General features: G+C 34.7%; 1 protein-coding gene across 6 annotated transcripts in view; it reads right to left on the reverse strand.

The window, feature by feature from the left end:
- Positions 1–20,639, reverse strand: part of CCSER1 (coiled-coil serine rich protein 1) — a 1,251,132-nt gene that overhangs the window by 259,254 nt on the left and 971,239 nt on the right. For 2 of the 6 annotated variants that reach the window (XM_067736959.1, XM_067736958.1), the window contains one exon: positions 3,912–3,957. The exons of the other annotated variants lie outside the window; for them this stretch is intronic. In XM_067736959.1, coding sequence (XP_067593060.1) covers positions 3,912–3,957 — 46 coding nt within the window. The remainder of the gene's footprint in view (positions 1–3,911; positions 3,958–20,639) is intronic. 6 annotated transcript variants of the gene reach the window in all.

Consider the following 20,639-nt stretch of genomic DNA (forward strand, 5'->3'; position numbering starts at 1 on the left):
AGTTCTATTTGTGTTATAAAGGAAACTGCTATCTGATTCTGAGTAGGAAGGCAGTATGATTATCACTTGTAGTCATTTCAGTTAGGTTGACATTCAACTATCTGGAGAATGTCAGTTAAATTAGGTAACTACCATTGAATAGACTACTTGTAAATATTTGATGTTCCTTTCTTTCATAAATTGGGAAACAATGAATCCATGTTGCGAAATACAAAAATAAAACACACGATTATTTTAGACAAGTCATTTTTGAACTGTTGCTTGGATTTTGAAATTTTGTGTTCATGGTTTTTATATTTATGGCTTAGTAAATTTTGGAATCAGTTTATTAAATTTTAGAATATTCTCTTGAAAAAGATAACAAGACACATCTGTTAGAAATACATGGTCCTGTAATTTGGAGCTCTTAAAATGGTTACTACTGTAAAATGGAAAGCAATAACCATTGTAAAATCAGTTCCTGTATTTTGAATTGCATTTTATGGATCAAATCTTTGCAACAATTTATTCAAATATTATACATCTCAATGCATACAAATTTAGAGTTGGTCTTTACCAGCATATGATAGCACTTTACTTTTAAAATGTAAACCAGTAGGAAATTAAGAAGGCAATATCACTTGAATAGATGATGTATCCTTTTAAGCATTTAATAATAAAAAATGTACTATTAGCATTCAAAAAACTTTTCAAGACTCCCTCTTCCCCAAGTTTGTTAATCATTCTGCAAGCATCTCTCTGAAAATGATAAGTATTAATGAAGACAATAGTTCTCCAATTTAATTCTGATCAACTAAGTAACAAATAAAGACATATGTGAGTGGGCCTGTTAATTAAAAGCCACATAATGTTTCCTGAGATGGAGATGTGAACCTTCTCATTGTAGAATCACAGCCTTTCCAATTACCTCATCATCTAGGCAATCCCTCCTTGCTGCTAGATTCTGTTTTGGGTTATGACAAAAGAGAACTGTTAAAAATGGATATGTTTTTGAAATAAAGTGACAGCCATCAAACAAGGAAGCCCTTAATACTGAATTAAAAAATGAATAAAAGTTTGGTTAATTGTAACTTCAAGAAAGTATTAGTTACCACTTTTGATATAGTCAAAAATATAAAATACTAGAATCAGGAATCAACTGTAAGATATCTATATAGGTATTGATTTTAGGGAATAGGGTAGGAATAAAGACATTTAATATTAACATTGTGAGGTTCATGTGTAGAATAAAACATTCAAGCTCTCGACGTAATATCTTTAATAATCACCACAATTACAAATACTTAAGGAGTCTCTACTAATAGGTAATTCAGAGATCTGAAGACTTGTACTTGACCAAAAGAAAATGTGATAGGTAGCATTCCAAATTAATGTCTTATAAGTTTACTATTTCCAAGTCCCCATGCTTAGGAGAGTAATACCCATTTTATGGTCTTATCCATTGAGGCACAGGAAACATTTCAATTTTAGATCCTTAGACTTAGAGAACTTAGAGAAACCATCCATCATTTTATTTTTCCCTTTGCTTTTTGTAGGATTCACTCTGATTTAACCAGAACCAATGATCTGAACTCTCAAATATCCAGTATTATTTTCAAATTATACATTTTGATTTTGTAAAAGTGAGAAATATGTTTAGTCCAAATTGAAGACTGTACTTCCATAACCTTTATATTTCCACTCATGATATCATGGCATATATAATGAATTCACATTCCCCAAAGTTTCTAGCAACAATATTTTCTCTATCTCCATAACAATATACATTCCTTTGTCTTTAAGGCAATCTAACTTATATGCACAATAATGATTTTTACTTTAAAAAGAGGCAAATAAAAAAAAAGAATATTTTTTATCTCACTGGTGTTCTGGCTATAGTTTTCAATTTTTATCAGTTAATACTGTAACTGAGCAGGGACCCTATTGGGCCTTCCCAGACCCCACCCCCATGTCCTCTGCTTGCCTCTTATGTGTAGAAAAGCTATAGTTTCCCAGTCCTCCTCTGAGTCACGTAAGCCTGGCTCAAGAATTAATGAGTGAAAGGATGTAAACATGTAGTGACAAAAACAGCAGTTGGGCCAGGAGAATTGGTAAGAATTTAAACAGTAAATCAGCTACGTGGCAGTCACAGAATCTTTAGTTCCTCCCTGAAGGACACAGATGGCAGTGCCTGGTGCACACTCCTGACTTGTCTTATAGATGCTAAAAACCCCACCAAATGGAAGAAGTTAACTACATGATGACCATGAGTACTTAGCCCCCAGACCTACTGGAGGCTGAGGATTGATAAGGTTTACCCCTGTGACACCACCCTGCTACCTCACCATCAATGAACCAGAGAACTGTACACGAGCTGGTCACACACCCTGTAACTACCTTCTCTCACCTTGCCTTTGAAAATGCTTCCCTGAAACCCATCAGGGAGTTTGGGTGTTTTGAGCATTAGCTGCCCTGCACTCCTTGTACAGTGCCTTACAATAAATGTTGTACTTTCCTTCACCACAAGCTGGTGTCAGTAGATTGGTTTTACTGCTCTCGTGGGCTAGAGGCCTCAAGTTTGGTTTGGTAATAATACTGCACCAATACGTACATAAAAGAAACCATACCTTTAGTATATTTTAGAAAGTTAGATGATAGAGAAATAGATAAAACGAAATAACAGCAAGGGATAGTTTGAGACCAGTTGATGATTATTTAACTTTAGAGGAATATTTAATATATCTAAATCCCATCTTCTATTCACATTAGCAATTCTTTCCACTACAATTTTATTCATAAGAATCCAAACGTGCAACACTCCTTCATGAAAAAGAAGGTACTAAAGTGCAAATTTCTGTTTGTTCCTTAAGCATCTTTATAATTTTTTTTGTTTATTTGTTTGTCTTTTGTAATTGATTCACAGATCCTTCTCAGTGAACGTCATCGAATCATATATTTCTTTTGCCAATAGTGAAGAAAAGCATTATGCAAACAGGACTGTACCTTTGAATCACCTTTAAAACCATATTAAGATGATTCTACTTGGCATTTATTGCTAGGCACAACAATTAGAATCACGTGGTGTATTGCTGTAGCAGTCTATAATGGAGGTAAACAACCATGATTTTCTGACGGATGCTGGTGTGGGAGAAGAGAAAAGTCATGGATGGAAATGGCAATGAAAATAGCTCTTTTTCAAAGTCTGATGGCACTCTGGAGATTCTACATATACATCTCTCATTGACAAAAGGTTCATGTTAAAGCAGACAAGCTGTCACAGAAATCTCCTGAGCTGAAGAGCAAATATCTGACTCTCTGCGAGGTGTGTATACTTATAATACAGCTAAGCCACGTTGTAAAATCCAGGATTTCTATCTAAAAATTTATAGATTATTTTCAAATTTTCTAAATACGGTGACTTAGAAATAAACTGAAGTGGTTGGAAAGTCAAGTTTGCTTTAAATTCACTAGAAGTAGGATTCCTTTTAATGGATTTTTCCTTTTCAAGGAAAGAGGTCTCATTAGCTGTGACTAAAACACAGCTGTGTATGATACAAGGGCTCTTTGAACAAGTCTGTAAAAGAAGTTAGGATTTAAGAAAGCGTACTGATTTGGTTAACAAAGAAAGTGCTATTATTGTTGCTAAGTGAAAATAAACTTAAATAAGAGCCACTTCTATCCTTGCCCCAGACTTTGAGCCATTCTTGAAGCCTCAACACACGTGGCCACATCGCAGTGCAGTTTTCTTAAATGGGCTGGATAATGACAAACAGGTAAGGAAGAGGCAAAGGGAACCATTTACTACAAACATTGTAGGTAATATACAACACTGGGGATTGCATTAGGGCATTTGATCTCAATCAGCATGCCATGCTACAGCACAGAAACACATCGTCATGTTTACAACACAGAGCTGAATATAAGAGACTCACATAATTGCCTGCGAGAAGGTACAGGAGCACTTCCATAAGCTGTGCCCTGTAAATAAAACACATTTTTTTTTTTTTTTTTGGAGCAACTGATCATTAGTAACAGTAGAAAATGTTGTAGAAATAAGTAAAGAAAATGAAAAGAAACACAAAATAAAGATGGTTTAAGAGGCTTTTATTAAATAAGGCTTTTGAGTTATTCCATTTGGCAGACATATATATTAAAATAATATCTGTAGGAAATTAAAAATAATTTGTAATACACTAAAATAAAAAAGTAAAATAAAAATTACCGTCAAAGATGGGAACATCTAAATTTGACAGGAAGGGGGTTTTGTGAAAAGTAGAACACACATGATATTTATGAAGTGGCCTCCTTAAAAAGTAGGTTCCCTTGCACCAATTCCTTAGCTGATGCAAACATTTTCTCAAAGTCTTAAACTAAGCAGTGTACTAGTATTTGCTCTGTCCTTTTTCTACCTCAGACACTATATAGAAAAATAATGACCTCAATAAAATGGCCCTAATTTATGCATCAATAAAAGTTAATCACTGAAAAACAGCATAATCAAATGGAAAGAAAAAGTTATTAAATAAAAATATTAATTCTGCATGATATACAGCAAAGTCAGAACAACTTTGCTATATCCCTCCAGTTGATAAAATTCTGTACAAAGACGTATTGTAATTCAAGTTGCATATTTTTATTCCTGGCACTGATCTCTGTCACAAAATTAAATTATAATATACTCAAAGAGAAGTTTTAGAATATTAGGTAAATATAGATCTCTGTGAAAATCAAGAGTTCATTATAGGGCTTCCCTGGTGGCGCAGTGGCTGAGAGTCTGCCTGCCAATGCAGGGGACACGGGTTTGTGCCCCGGTCTGGGAAGATCCCACATGCTGCGGAGTGGCTGGGCCCGTGAGCCATGCCCGCTGAGCCTGCACGTCCAGAGCCTGTGTTCCACAACGGAAGAGGCCACAACAGTGAGAGGCCCGTGTACAGCAAAAAAAAAAAAAAAAAAAAAAAAAAGAGTTTATTATAAATATAAAAAATGACAAGAATATTTGAAAAAGATTAACTAATATTTTTTGAACATTTATTCTGAAGCTCCTATGTTTAGTATATGAAAAGCATTATCTCAGTTCCATAACAGACCCTGAGGTAGTTAAAATTTTTTACCTTTATTTATTATTATTTCCATTTTTTCTCATGAGAAAACTCTTTGTAGAATTAACTTTAGACTTAGTTTAGAAGCAGTTAAGGAGCTATATAAGTTTTTAAAGCTCACACTGCTATATTTAAAATGGATAACCAACTAGGAGCTACTGTATAGCACAGGGAACTCTGCTCAATATTCTGTAATAACCTAAATGCAAAAAGAATTTGAAAAAGAATAGATACATGTATATGTGTAATGGAATCACTTTGCTGTACACCTGAAACTAACACAACATTGTAAATCAACTATGCTCCAATATAAAATAAAAATTAAAAAAATAAAGCTGGTTGAGTAATTAAAATGGAGGATTTACAAAATAATCCCTGTTGCTGACATTTAATGACTTTTTCTTCTAAAGAAAATAGCAAATGCTAGTATTACAGACTTGGTTCCTGCGAAGGTATGCCAAAGAGGGAACCATCTTGTAAAGTGTCTGTATGCTTGCATTGTGGGATTATAAATAAGACAGGCAAATCCCCTGCTTAAATTTTCTGTCTAAGAATATGTTTGTATCTCTGGATCTACCTAGGAAGAAGCATGATCTTTTCGTACGGTCTACTGGGATTGGCCTGGGGTAGGTTTAAATACATTTTGGCCTGGATGGAGATGTGTGAGTTAATTTGACCAAAGGATTGCAACCTCCACTGAGAAGAAAGCACAGTCCTCCAGAAACTTGCTATAGAGGCTCAAGTGTAAACTGTCAGCACCAATCCCAACAGTCATTTGCTCCCAAGTATTGAACAATGCAAGTCAGAACCTCCTAACTACTGTTCCAGTTTTGCATTTTGAGATGAAATAATGTTATATCTGTGTTATTCAAAAGGAAAGGAATCCAAGAAAGATCTGGATATGTGTATATACCCTAGTTAAGATCTGCCTAAATCTCACAGATCCTAAACTAGGATATATACACAAAGGTTTGACTCAAGAGCACAAGATCATTATTCACTATGAAAGGTTGATTTAAAAAACCATCATTGCTTGTAGCAAAAATTCATCACTTGTGAGAAATGTTTTGTGTTTTTGTTCTATACCTTTTAGAATTTTTAATGAGCGGCCTCAAGTCCCAGTGACAAAAAAACCCTCATTTTTTTCCCTATAAAGCTGGATTATTGAATCTCAGATTAGAAACTAAAAATCACATTAATTTTCCTGTATACTAGAAAAATATGTCCAGGGCTTATAGTATGTTAGGACACATCTTTATTAGCTGTATAATTAGAGAAAATGGATATTCAAATTTACTCCTTATAATAACTCAAGAACAGACCATGCAAACAAAATGTAGAATATGGGAAGGTACTATATTAATAATACTCTGAGTAGAGAAGCTAGTCTCTTAATTTCTGAAACTTCTAGCTGTTGTGATAATTGCTGGGGACGGTCACGATTAGGTTAAATGCAGAGTAACTCAATAGAATTCTGAGGGAGAAGAAGTCTGTGGCTTTAAGTTTTTATCTGACTGGCTCCAAGCAACTTATTGTATGATTCTCCTTTAATTCCAATGAAAAACTTGATATTATGTGTTATACATACATTCTCTGGTTGTCTCCCCAGATCACAATTCACCCCTCAATTTGCCTATTTCTACATCAAGTTTCTTTTCATTGCACTTTGTACAGGTGACTTGTATATTTGTATTTTTCATTACACTTCTTGGAGTCATTTAATTTAGTTATATGTTTATGCTCAATGGAATCATTTTAAAAAATAGACTTTATTTTTTAGAGCGGTTTCAGGTTCACAGCAAAACGGAATAGAAGTTACAGAGTTCCCCTATAACCCCCGCCCCAAGACACGCATACCCTCTTCCGTTACCACAATGGTACATTTGCTATAACTGATGAACCTGCACTGACAGATCACAGTCACCCAGAGTCCACAGGGTACCTTAGGGTCCACTCTTGGTGTTGTGCCTTCAACGGATTTTTTTTTTTTTTTTTTTTTTGGTGGTACGCGGGCGTCTCACTGCTGCGGCCTCTCCCGTTGCGGAGCACAGGCTCCGGACGCGCAGGCCCTGCGGCCATGGGTCACGGGCCCAGCCGCTCCGCGGGATACTCCCGGACCGGGGCACGAACCCGTGTCCCCTGCATCGGCAGGCGGACTCTCAACCACTGCGCCACGAGGGAAGCCCCATTCAACGGATTTTGACAAATTTATAATAATGTGCATCTACCATTATAGTATCATACAGAGTAGTTTAATTTTCCTAAAAATCCTCTATGCTCTGCTTATTCATCCTTCCCTCCCTGCTAACCCTTGGCAACCACTGATATTTTTACTGTCTCATAGTTTTGCTTTTTCCAGAATGTCATATAGTTGGAATCATACAGTGTGTAGCCTTTTCAAATTGGTTTCTTTTACTTTGTAACGCGCATTTAAGTTTCCCCATGTCTTTTCATGGCTTGATAGCTCATTTCTTTTTAGCACTGAATAATACTCCATTGTCTGGATGTACCACAATTCACCTACTGAAGAGCATCTTGGTTGCTTCTAAATTTTGGAAATTATAAATAAAAGTACTATAAACATCTGTGTGCAGGTTTTTATGTGACATAAGTTTTCCCCTCATTTGGCTAAATACCAAGGAGGCTGGATTGTATAGTAAAGTATGTTTTACTTTGTAAGAAACTGCCAAACTGCCTTCCAAAGTGGCTGCACCTCAATAGAATCTTTTCCAATTAAAAATGCTATCATATGTCATCATAAAGACCAAATATGGATACATTTGTTATCTTTAATGAAATGCCAAATCCAATGTAGTACATTTCCAAAGTCTTTACTTATTGGATCCAGGCTTTGGAAACAAATATATGTGTATCTGTTAAAAGCAAAGGAGAGAAAACGTTACAGATTTTAATTTTTTTTTTTTTTTTTTTTTTTTTTTTGTGATACACGGGCCTCTCACTGTTGTGGCCTCTCCCGTTACGGAGCACAGACTCCGGACCCGCAGGCTCAGCGGCCATGGCTCACGGGCCCAGCCGCTCCGCGGCATGTGGGATCCTCCCGGACCGGGGCACGAACCCATGTCCCTTGCATCGGCAGGCGGACTCTCAACCACTGCGCCACCAGGGAAGCCCCAGATTTTATTTTTTTTATTTTTCAAGTAATGCTTGAGTTGGGGTAACAAATGATCAGATATTACCACAGGAAAGCTAAGCACTGTCAAAAAGTTACTGTGCTTAGGAAAACTGCTTTAGAGTAAACAATTCAGGACCAGTTAAAAACAAATATTTAGGGAGACACAATGACTAAGCCTACATTATCTAGTTTACCCAACATCATTTTCATTCTAACCCCTTTTATTTCTAAAAAATTGATTAAAAATTCCATCTATAATTTGAAACTATGAATTGAAGCAATACTTAAAAATAATTAAATGTAATAATACATCCAAATCAAAATATTGAGTTTATTCATCTAAGGCCAGTGTTAAAGAGCAAGCCAGTGTTAAATTTAATTTCAGGAGCTTAGAAAATCCAGCAGAGAACTACTTCACCCCTGGACTTTTTTTTCACACACACAGTATATAGTTCATGGATATCATTATGTTTTACAGTGCTTTATAGCACTCCCTATGCTTACTTCATATGTACCATTATATCATAAATGACAAAATTATCTGAAGCACATGATATTATACCTATATGATAATTATATGTTTCCCATTCCCACAAACAAGAGAGAGGGAGAAGTAATGAATTTCAATCATTACAAAACCAGGATGTGACAGTGACGGGCCCAGAACTGAGCCCTTTGGCTCTCACAAACCAGGAGCTTACTGAGCCCTTGCTAAGCCTCTGTGATCAAGTGGGTATGAGGACAGAGCCACACACTTAGAGGCTGTTCTGTCAATTATGTGGATATGGTGATTTTCATTATAAACCACCTCAGTTATAATAAGACTTGAAATAAGCACAAGATTTGGAACAGGGAAAAAATTAAAAACCAGAAATCCATAAAGGCAAGGCTATACGCACACAGAAAGTGATGAACTTCCTTAATACCTTCTTATTCCTCTGGAAGCATTTAGTAAATACAGATTTTAGGCGTAGTCCAGAACACAGATATCAAAAAGAGGAACATACAATCTGATTGGGGTGAGAGTCAACACCATTTTTACCTGAGAAAAATGTTAAAATGATATCTCAACTATAATTCAATAAAAATTCAGAATTTACTCACTAGTCCCAGGTACTCACACCAAAGAGCAAAACAGTGCTAGACATGGAATGGAAATTTGAATGTAAGAAAATTCTTAAATAACCCTTTATCCAAAAGCCTTGGGCCCAGTGTTTTTCAGAATTCAGAATTATTCAGAATATGCAAAATAATACCCCTAGCTAAGTCTAAGGCTGCAGTAATCAAAGACATTAATATTTCTACAGCAAAAATATAACCCCACTATGAGTTAGAAAATTATAAACAGCCTCTTGTCAATTTAGATCAGGCCAGATTTGATTACCAAATAAGTCATAGAAAGACTTTAGGTTTTCAGGGGATTTTGTTTGCTTGTTTGTTTTTTGGGATCTCAAAAATTGCAGATAAAAGATTAAAGAGCTATAAAATTATTTAAAATTACATAATTAGAATCCAAGGGGGCATGACATTTTTAGAAAATTAGAATTTTAATTGCTTTATCTTAGGTCTTCATAAAGTTAAAGTTATCTTGATAATGAAATAGTTTAAGAAACAATTAGTTGTTCAAGAAAATAGTTAGATTTGTTTAAGACTTGCATATACAGAAGAATGCTCAACTTCTAGAATGATTACGAACAAAAGGAAAATTTGACCTTGGTCCCATCACAGTACATACATGTGGAAACAGTAGGATTTAGTTAATATAACCATTTAAAATGTTGTGGAATAAGGTGATTTTAAATGAAAACAAATATTTCTGATAAACAGAAATATTTTTATATTCCTTCATGCTTTTTGGTGGAATTTCTCTTTTAACTTATAAGAGTAATGTTTCAAGTTTATAAACACTCAGAACTATCTTTAATGACTAATTAACAGAGATGGGTTAATAGTTCAGGAAATACGTAGATTGTAAAATGCTTGGCAATTCCTTAAAATCGAAAACTATTCAGGTGTGTGTATTTTAGGTACCTAACTTATGCAAAAAATGACTTTACTAGTTTTGTTCTTATTTAGGTATTTATTTTAACCCTTCATTAAAACACCCAAGTTGAACATATTAAAATATTATCTCTTTTAAAATCCTTCTTGTATCATAGACCAACCCAAGGCATGCCCTTGATCTCCCACCTTGGATGACATACAGTGATAGTTACTTGTTCATTGGTCAAACAAGGCAGTATACAGAACCTACCAGGCAAAAGTGCCTTTAAAAAGACTGCACTTTTTGTATCCAGTTTGTTTTCTTTACATGACCAAAAATAGTGATCATCAGATTGAATATCCACTGTTAGCATTTTAGAACTATTTCAAGAATAATTCTTTTGCCATGTTTTAAATTCAAAGGTAGTGCAATAAAGCTGAGACAATGCAGTAAGTAGGATTTGGTGTTAGAGCCCTTAACTACCATAAAGGGGAAAAGGAATCATTTTTTAAATAAATAAAAGAAAAAAGAATAACAGGAATTTGTGAGATGCTTTCCTGTATGTTCTCAACAGCTTGGTAGAAACTCAGAAATGAAAACCTATAACATGATGATGAACAATTCTTATGGCCTCCAAATAATGCTAGTAGATCTACACATTTCTATTTTTATTAAGGAAGTAACCACAGTGAAAATGCACAGAGAAAATTAAATTTACGCCTTTCTTTTTTACCTACCTCTAACACTATTTATCATAGTTATACACATTATAAATTTAACATACATACTTTAACAAATATTGGCAGTACAAATTTTGATATCATTAATTTAAAATACTACTAGTTTTATGAGAGACACTTAATTGAGGTATGTGATAATATATGCTTTCTTACATGAGCTTAGCTTTAAATTCTCTTTTCTTAAATTGATTCTCTAGAAAGTTACTCTTCTGCAATTTTCAATAATACATCTCCTGCTAGTACTACAGTAAGAAACACAGGGGTGGGTATGAACTCTAATGGCACACAGAGAATATGAAATGCAGTCACCCATAAGGAAAACACAAATTCCTCTCTATGCTTTGTGTCATTTTAACTTATGATAGTAATCACAACTTACTGTATTTCCTGGGGATTTCCCAAGGCACAGCCAAAGGCAATCAGTTCCTCTCAGCTAGTCATAAATGTCCTGTGTTTTTTTCATTGCTTAAATATTGCCCTAAGCCCTTTTCTTTTATTATACACCTTTGAAACAGAGTGAACCATTTCCCAAAAGATACATTAAAATGGTTGACATTTGCAAAAATGAGAAGCAGCATGCACTGTGTGTTAATATGAGGGCCTGAAAGACTTGACACGTGTTCCTCTAATTATTTTAGATCCTCTTTCTGCAGTGTGTTCATTTATTATCAATAGAAATTAAAATCTTTTCAATGTCAGTACTCTTCACACTACAGAAGTAGGGAAAATAAGTTAATACTAAGGGCAGCCTATTAAAAATTTGTTTGTATAGAGGTAGAGATAAACATTCTCTTTAAACTTATTAGTTTCTCGCTTGACACATAGGTACAAATTATGATACACCCTATGCTTTTTACAGAAAAAAGACAGAGAAAAGAGGATCCAGAAAAGTAATGAAAAACAGATTCATTTAAGAGATTAATCATCTAAGAGAATAATTTAATCATTCTAAAACACGTGCCTGACATATACAAGTACTCATCAAAAACTTCCAGTACTTCTACAATGATGGCAGAATTTTAAAAAAAACAAACAAAAAACCCCCAAACAACAAGAACAACAACAACAAAACCTTTGCTTAACTCTCAGGTTTGCTACAAGCTTACATTCACCTACTCCTTTATGTCTGCTTATCATTTTCCTGACTAACAGACTGGTTGTTAAATAAAACATAAAGTTGAAAAATACGTAGACTGTGGGATGCAGGGAGGAAGGAGATAATTCTGCAAAGCTTATGTCTTGACTGGGTAAATGTGAACTATACCTGAGTAAGTTTGTATACTGAAGGTACAGTAACACTCCAACTACCTGTAATCAAGCGTGCAAAATATTCAGAAGCATGAGAGAAATGTGAACCTGAAAGTAAAATGGTCCATAAATAGTAAGGAAAATATTGTATCATAGCACTATTTCATAGCCAAAGAATATAGCCTTTCTTATGCTACAACATATAATAAACTACATTAAATCAATGCCCTCTGATTTGCAAAATCAGGACTAGTTGATCAGCTACTGGAGAAAAGTCTATAAACCAAGAATCACAAAAAATGTATTTCCATATATTAAACATTTTAACTTAAAACACATGGAAATCCATTCATTCATCCATGCTCTAATACAGGACTGAGGCCTTCGAGTGAGGGCGTTCTTCAAGTCACTCTCCTTCCTCTTTCGTGCACAGTCACACAGGAATGCATCTTCCTCAAATTCCAGTTGAAGTTAATTTAAAGTGCCTTAGAGCTTAAAGTTTCTTGCAAAGCAATCTGAATATTGATTTTTTTCTAAGAATTTACTCATTTCTCCTAAATTTTTTGTATTTTCAAGACTTTCTAAAACACTCAACTTGGTGTGCTCATCCTTTTCACTTGCCTGTTTTATCTGTTTACCTAATTTTTAACTAGTTTACCTAATAACAATAATATTTAAAATACCAATTGCAACTAAAATAAACAGGTTTAGGGGCAAACAATTCATGGAAAAGAAGTGAGCTGGCCAATAGCAGAGACACACATCAGTATCACAGCTTTGCAGAAGAAATATGACATTTAAATTAATTCAGTGAGTAGGTGAAGTGGTGTTCTCCAGTGATCTGGAATGATCACATGAATGTTGAATTATGCTCAATAACCATTTTCTAAGATAGGCAAAAAGTCTGACAGGAGCACATGCTACCAAAACAATTTTCTGATACTTAACATGATAATCTTCAATTAACTGGAAAATTCTCCTAATTCACAGTATCTTAGATTCTTGTGTTAGTAAGTTAATGAGGTTTTTGTACATTTAAATATACAAAAATTAATGATTATGTACTAAATCATAGTTTATTCAATAGTTTAATTTTCAGTTTAATTGTTTCTACATTCAATAATATGTTCAATAGATAATTTATTTTTACTGAAAAAGTTCTAAATTAATCACAATTCCAAAAGAGAATTTTAAAGACCAATATCAGATTTTAGCATCTGGTAAATAAAATTAATCTATCATTTCACTCATGGGTGAAAAGTTGAAGTCAGTAGCTACCGAAAATTCTACTGTGATCTCTAAGGAAATGTCAATAAATTACATTAATATTTCTTTCTTATGGGTCCCCGAACAAAACACAATTCTCAATTTTTAGGTTGTCCTTCTTTTTTTTCAGTCGACAGGATTTAGTAAGATCAAAATCCAGAAGTATCAGTTTACACGCTATTAAAGCTAATTTTGTTTTAAGTCATTTTAGCCAAGCAGCAGAAAGAAAAATGAATGTAGAAAAAGACTATTACAATACATATAACCATTCAAGCAAACATTATATTCTCTTTGTAATACATCAGTAAAATGCTCTATGAATAGAGGATTCACCCTCCTATTCATGAGATTTTACACTCAATAGCCACTGATATGAACAGGGATCAAACTAGTTAAATCTAACAATGGCAATATGAAATTTTAAAAGTCTCTTTTGCTTTAAAAATATAGTTCTCATAATTGCAGTGTGAGAGTTTTTCACAAGGAAAATATCGAGGATTGTGCTTTTTAAAACAGAGAATAAAGGAAACTTTAAGTGTGAGAGAACAGTTAGATAACTCTTTTCAGAAAACTCTTGTTTATTAAAGAATAAGCTACTTTAGAATGATTTTAGATAAACAATAAGACAAAGCCATTTATTATTGAGAAAATTCCCTATACCTTTAAAATACTAGAAACTAGAAAGATTATAAATGACCTACATGTGTTAACTAAAATTTATTTATTGCGCAAGCTACTTTTTTTTTCTACTATGTATTAAAATGATAAAACTGTGGGAAACATTTAAATTCTCAAAAAATAAGAAAAGCAGCACTTTTTCCTAACAGCTCTTTGTTAATAAAAAAATAATTTGTGCTCTCCTGAGGAAGACCTTCTATAAATGCCATATAAATGTGCTTTAGGAAAATTACCAGATACTCTCTTGATCACCCTTCATTAGTTTTTCATCCTGGTGGTTTGTTAAAAATAAGCAGGGAGCATATTTATGGTTTTGGTACATGGTAGTATAATTATTTCCCTGTTTCCCTCATTTGTCCACATTTTATAAAGTAAAAATATAGTCTATATTGGCAATAAGCAATATTCTTGTGAAATGGATTGAATTGGATCCAGTTCTCCTTTTATTTTGACAACGAGCACAGATTTTTAAAAAATACATCATGTCTATATTTTACACATATTAAGGTTTAAGAAAAAAGTAGCTTTCATCTCTAGAAACTCCTAATATGGAACCAGGAGAATTTTTCCAGCATTTATATATAATTTTGAAAAGGTTTTCCAATTTTAATGCTCATTACCATTTTTTTTTTCAAACTTTGCTTTTCAAACCAAAGTACCCCGGGTTTTCTCCTTTCTTTTTACAGATATTAGTTTACGAATCTTCTAATGCCTAATATTTAGCACTATTTCGACATATATCAAACGACATCTTGGCTCATAAACTAGAAAAGTAGTAGAAGCGAAGTTAGATAGCTAAGGGACTCTGTCAGAGATGGACACTAGGATAATAGCTATGAAAATGTGGGTCAGTTACTTTACAGAACTCAGTGTCCTCTGAGATATTTTGCAGTCACATTGTAATATAACTTTCAAGTGATATCTATTTAGGAAAATCAATAATTTTACATTTTACTGTAGGCAGATGGAGCAAAATGAATAAACTTGAATTTTAAAATTTGGCAGTAGGCTATAAAAATTTAAGTGCAGAATATCATAATTAAAATTAACCTCCTCTGGCCTGTTGCAAGTAGAAAATGCAAGCACTTTATTCGCATACAAGTCATATTTTGAGCAAAATAAACATCTAAAATAGTCAATGTCAGAGTGCTCAAATTACTGAGGCAAACCACTGAACTTCAGGCATAGCTTTGATTACCTTTTGTCTAGGATATCCTTGAGCAGGCAGCAAGTCTGTCTGTCTCTCTGAACACACATATACATGTAGCTGTCACATATGTATGAATATTGCATATCTCAGGTATTTTCAGATATGACACTTCATTTGTTTCTTAGACTATCCTCATGAGCTAGGTAATATCATCCCCATTAACAGATGATGATACAAAGGCCCAGAGAGCATAAATGACTTGGAGAAGGCCTAAGTGTCAATAATTACTAGAGCAAGTGATTTTGAAGGTATAGGGATTTGGGTTGTACTAAGCTGAGCTAAACTGAGAAATTAAGAGTCTCAATATTTTTTTTCATGTAATAAGAGCCTCAAGCTTGAATCACAGGGATTGAAATTTAACAATCATACTGTTACACAGTGTTGAGTTAGGTTAGAAATGTTTTTGAAAGTTTTTTCTTATAGTATTGTCCTATTCAGGCATAGTAAGCACACCATAAGTGTGACTAGAAATAAAAAAGATATGAATAAAAATAATAGAAATAGATGTATTTTATAAATAAAATAAATAGCTTTCTAATTTTTAAAAATTTAAAAATTAATTGGAATTTAGGTTATTTGGAGAGAATGAAATACACATGTATTTTAGGTTATATTGACTAGAACTATGAATCTATACTTACAATGAGAAAAGCTATAAAAGTTATAATCCCTTTCTATACCTTGTGGTGAGATAACATTCATTCATTTATTCACTCACTCATTCATTCAATATATATTCACTGAAGAGTTACAATGTGCCGGCCCTTTCTAAATGTTAGTAATGAGTTCAATTATGGGCCCCTCACTTGAAAATAAATCATGCCACCACATTTTGAATGTCTACCAAGTGCCAGATATTTTCATGTCTAATACAAATTATTGTTATTTTAATAATAATGACAATACTAATCATGTATTGAGATCTTATTTTGTGCCAAACATGTTGAGTGTCAATTATTTAAAACTTACAAAAACCTTACTAGGTGGATATATTTTTATCCCCATTTTCCAAGCAGGAAACTGAGACACAGACATCTCATAATTTGCCCAAGGTTTCAGAGCCAGCAAACTCTGAGTTAAGATTTAAACTCAAAAGAGCTGCAGTTCTTAGCTACTATACAGTATCTACTGTTTGTGATCACTTATAAGCACTTTTTATACATCATTTATTTTAACCCCCTGAGAGCTTCACAATCTTTACAATAATCCTTCAAGGCATATATTATCTTTATTTTACAATTCAGGAAACGAGTTTGTGGAAGAGGTTAAAAGACTTGCCTAAAGACATACATGTCTGCCCTATTCTCAAATCTACCAAGCAGAGCTGCATTTGGGTAGTTTAGTACTACATTACTCAGGAGGAGGTTAAACATAATCTTCAAGCACCAGCAAAATAAAGGTACAAAGAAATGGGCACATGTGTTTAATGATTTAAAAACAACTTATCAATGAAGGGGGGGAAAACAGAAATTAATTGGATTCCTTTCTTCTTATTGTTTGGTTCAGTGTTGTTTTCATTTGAATTATACATGTGGGGGATGAAATGGACCATGATAGATCACTAAATTTTCAGTGCTCAGAGCTTCTAAGAGTCTCACTCCTACTCCCCATATCTCATTTATGCTCATAAAAGTTGCATGAAGTAGCATTATTTGTGTCAGAAGGGAAGCTGAGAAAATTCAATAACTTTTTCAAGTTCACAAGACTAGTAAGTAGCAGATATGGAATGTAAACTAAAGGCATTATGACTCAAATCCAAGTTCTCTCCAACGTATCATACTACCAACTAGTCTATTCAAAAGAAAGTTCCTAGGATAATAAGAAGATTTGAAATCATGTCATAAGAGAAGCAGTTAAAAGAAATAAATGGGTTATCCTGGAGAAAATTCAGGGGACTATAAAACCGACTTCGGATATATTGCCACATGTAAAACAGGTATAAAAATTGCATTATCCCAATGAGGCAGGACTAACACCAAGGGATGAAGAGTGACAGATCTTGAATTAACCTAAGAACTGTTTTGACAGTCAAAAACTATTACCAGGGATGTTTGGGTCGAGACTGGATAACTGTGTTGGTGTGAGGGAAAGACTGTACAAGCACTAATGGTAGGGAGCAAGGTACCTAGAAGACTGGCTCTCAAGCATGACTATATTTTGGAATTAACTGGAAAATTACCAAAAATATCTGGATATGCCTGGATACCACCTCCAACAATTGTGATTTAATTGGTACGGGGTGTGACCTAAGAATGGGGAATTTTTTAAACTTCCCAGGTAACTGCTTTTAATGTTTAAGCAAAATGTGAAAAGGTCCTATCACTCTTGAGATATCATTGTCTTTAGGACAATGTCTGTAGGACATAAGATGACTCAAACCATGAACCACGAAGTAGGACCATGAAAGACAACACTTTTGAAAACTGGTTTTTAACGAGGGACCCTCTTCCACAGCATAATAACTTGAGCACAAATCTGGATTCACACAGAGTCGAGTCTTGTCTCTGTCAACTAATCACTTTAAGGCTTGGTTGCTTCATCTACACAGTGAGATACTAGCTGGTCTCCCCTTATGGGATAGTTGAGAGGATTAATATCTATTAATATCTAGCACAAAATCTATAAAATAGTAGTTATTACTTGTATGATTCATTCCAGCGAGTTAGAAAGTACTGTAGAGAACCATATTTTTCTCTCCCCAGGCTCATGTGTGGGAGTATTTGTATATACTGGGGGAGTGATGGGTAGGGAGAACAGCATGTTAGGCTGTTGGATAACGACTGACCCCTTTTTCTCCTCGGCTTTCTATCGCTGTTTTCACACACTTCACTCTTACTCAGTCTGCTGTTATTTTATTTTTATTTTTATTTTTTTTGCGGTACGCGGGCCTCTCACTGCTGTGACCCCTCCCGTCGCGGAGCGCAGGCTCAGCAGCCATGGCTCACGGGCCCAGCCGCTCCACGGCATGTGGGATCTTCCCAGACCGGGGCACGAACCCGTGTCCCCTGCATCGGTAGGCGGACTCTCAACCACTGCGCCACCAGGGAAGCCCTCTGCTGTTATTTTTAATGAGAAATTATAAACACACCAAGGTGATTAAAAGCAATAGAATATAAGATCTGAGGTCACAGCACTCAGCTGTATATCCACAGCAACTCTAGAAGTTAATCCTGCTGTGAATTGAATAAATTTTGAAGTATGTGCCCATGTGAATCCGACAAATAATGTACATGAAAGCATAAACGTATTTGAACTCTCCACTCTCCTTGCTCTTTGTTTTTAATCTTTTTGCAACCGCTCTCTTTCCCAAATGCTTCGAAGTTGGACAAACTATCTTTTGTAACAATACCAAGGTCTTGATCATATTCTTTTGTCAATATCACAGCCTCTTTGAAGACTATAAGGAAAATGAATGTCAGAAGACTGGCTCATATCAATGCTTTGACAACAAATAGGCATTCCACTTAATTCCAATACAAAATATTTAATTAAAATCATGAAACTAATATTTTTTTTATACAATCCGTGTATACATGTCAATCCCAATCTCCCAACTCATCACACCACCACCACCCCTACCCACTGCTGCTTTCCCCCCTTGGTGTCCATATGTTTGTTGTCTACATCTGTGCCTCAATTTCTGCCCTGCAAAACGGTTCATCTGTACCATTTTTCTAGGTTCCACATATATGCGTTAATATGTGATATTTGTTTTTCTTTCTGACTTACTTCACTCTGTATGACAGTCTCTAGATTCACTCATGTCTCTACAAAAGACTCAATTTTGTTCCTTTTTATGGCTGAGTAACATTCCGTTGTATATATGTACCACAACTTCTTTGTGCATTCGTCTGTCGACGGGCATATAGGTTGCTTCCATGTGCTGGCTACTGTAAATAGAGCTGCAATGAACATCATGGTACATGACTCTTTTTGAATTATGGTTTTCTCAGGGTATATGCCCAGTAGTGAGATTGCTGAGTCATACGGTAGTTCTATTTTTAGTTTTTTAAGGAACCTCCATACTGTTCTCCATATCAATTCCATATCTTCAACTTGAGAAGAAAGTGTAATCTGCTTTTTTGGATGGAATGTCCTATAATATCAACTAAATCTATCTGGTCTATTGTGTCATTTAAAGCTTGCGTTTCCTTATTAATTTTCTGTTTGGATGATGTGTCCATTGGTGTAAGTGAGGTGTTAAAGTCCCCCACTATTGTTGTGTTACTGTAGATTTCCTCTTTTATAGCTGTTAGCAGTTGCCTTATGTATTGAGATGCTCCTATGTTGGGTGCATACATATTTATAACTGTTATATCTTCTTTTTGGATTGATCCCTTGATCATTATGTAGTGTCCTTCTTTGTCTCTTGTAACATTCTCTATTTTAAAGTGTATTTTATCTGATATGAGTATTGCTACTCCAGCTTTCTTTTGATTTCCATTTGCATAGAATATCTTTTCCCATCCCCTCACTTTCAGTCTGAATGTGTCCCTAGGTCTGAAGGGGGTCTCCTGTAGACAGCATATATATGGGTCTTGTTTTTGTATCCATTCAGCCAGTCTGTGTCTTTTGGTTGGAGCATTTAATCCATTCACGTTTAAGGTAACTATCGATATGTATGTTCCTATGACCATTTTCTTAACTGTTTTGGGTTTTTTTGTGTACATCCTTTTCTTCTCTTGTGTTTCCCACTTAGAGAAGTTCTTTTAGCATTTGTTGTAGAGCTGGTTTGGTGGTGCTGAATTCTCTTAGCTCTTGCTTGTCTGTAAAGCTTTTGATTTCTCCATTGAATCTGAATGAGATCCTTGCCGGGTAGAGTAATCTTGGTTGTAGGTTCTTCCCTTTCATCACTTTAAGTATATCATACCACTCCCTTCTAGCTTGTAGAGTTTCTGCTGAGAAATCAGCTCTTAACCTTATGGGAGTTCCCTTGTATGTTATTTGTCATTTTTCCCTTGCTGCTTTCAATAATTTTTCTTTTTCTTTAATTTTTGCCAATATGATTACTATGTGTCTTGGCGTGTTTCTCCTTGGGTTTACCCTGTATGGGACTTGCTGCACTTCCTAGACTTGGGTGGCTATTTCCTTTCCCATGTTAGGGAAGTTTTTGACTATCATCTCTTCAAATATTTTCTTGGGTCCTTTCTCTCCTCTCCTTCTGGGACCCCTATACTGTGAATGTTGTTGCGTTTAATATCGTTCCAGAGGTCTCTTAGGCTGTCTTCACTTCTTTTCATTCTTTTTTCTTTATTCTGTTCCACAGCACTGTATTCCACCATTCTGTCTTCCAGGTCACTTA

The sequence above is a fragment of the Pseudorca crassidens genome, chromosome 4 (genome assembly GCF_039906515.1).
Source record: "Pseudorca crassidens isolate mPseCra1 chromosome 4, mPseCra1.hap1, whole genome shotgun sequence".
Classification (NCBI taxonomy): Eukaryota; Metazoa; Chordata; class Mammalia; order Artiodactyla; family Delphinidae; genus Pseudorca; species Pseudorca crassidens.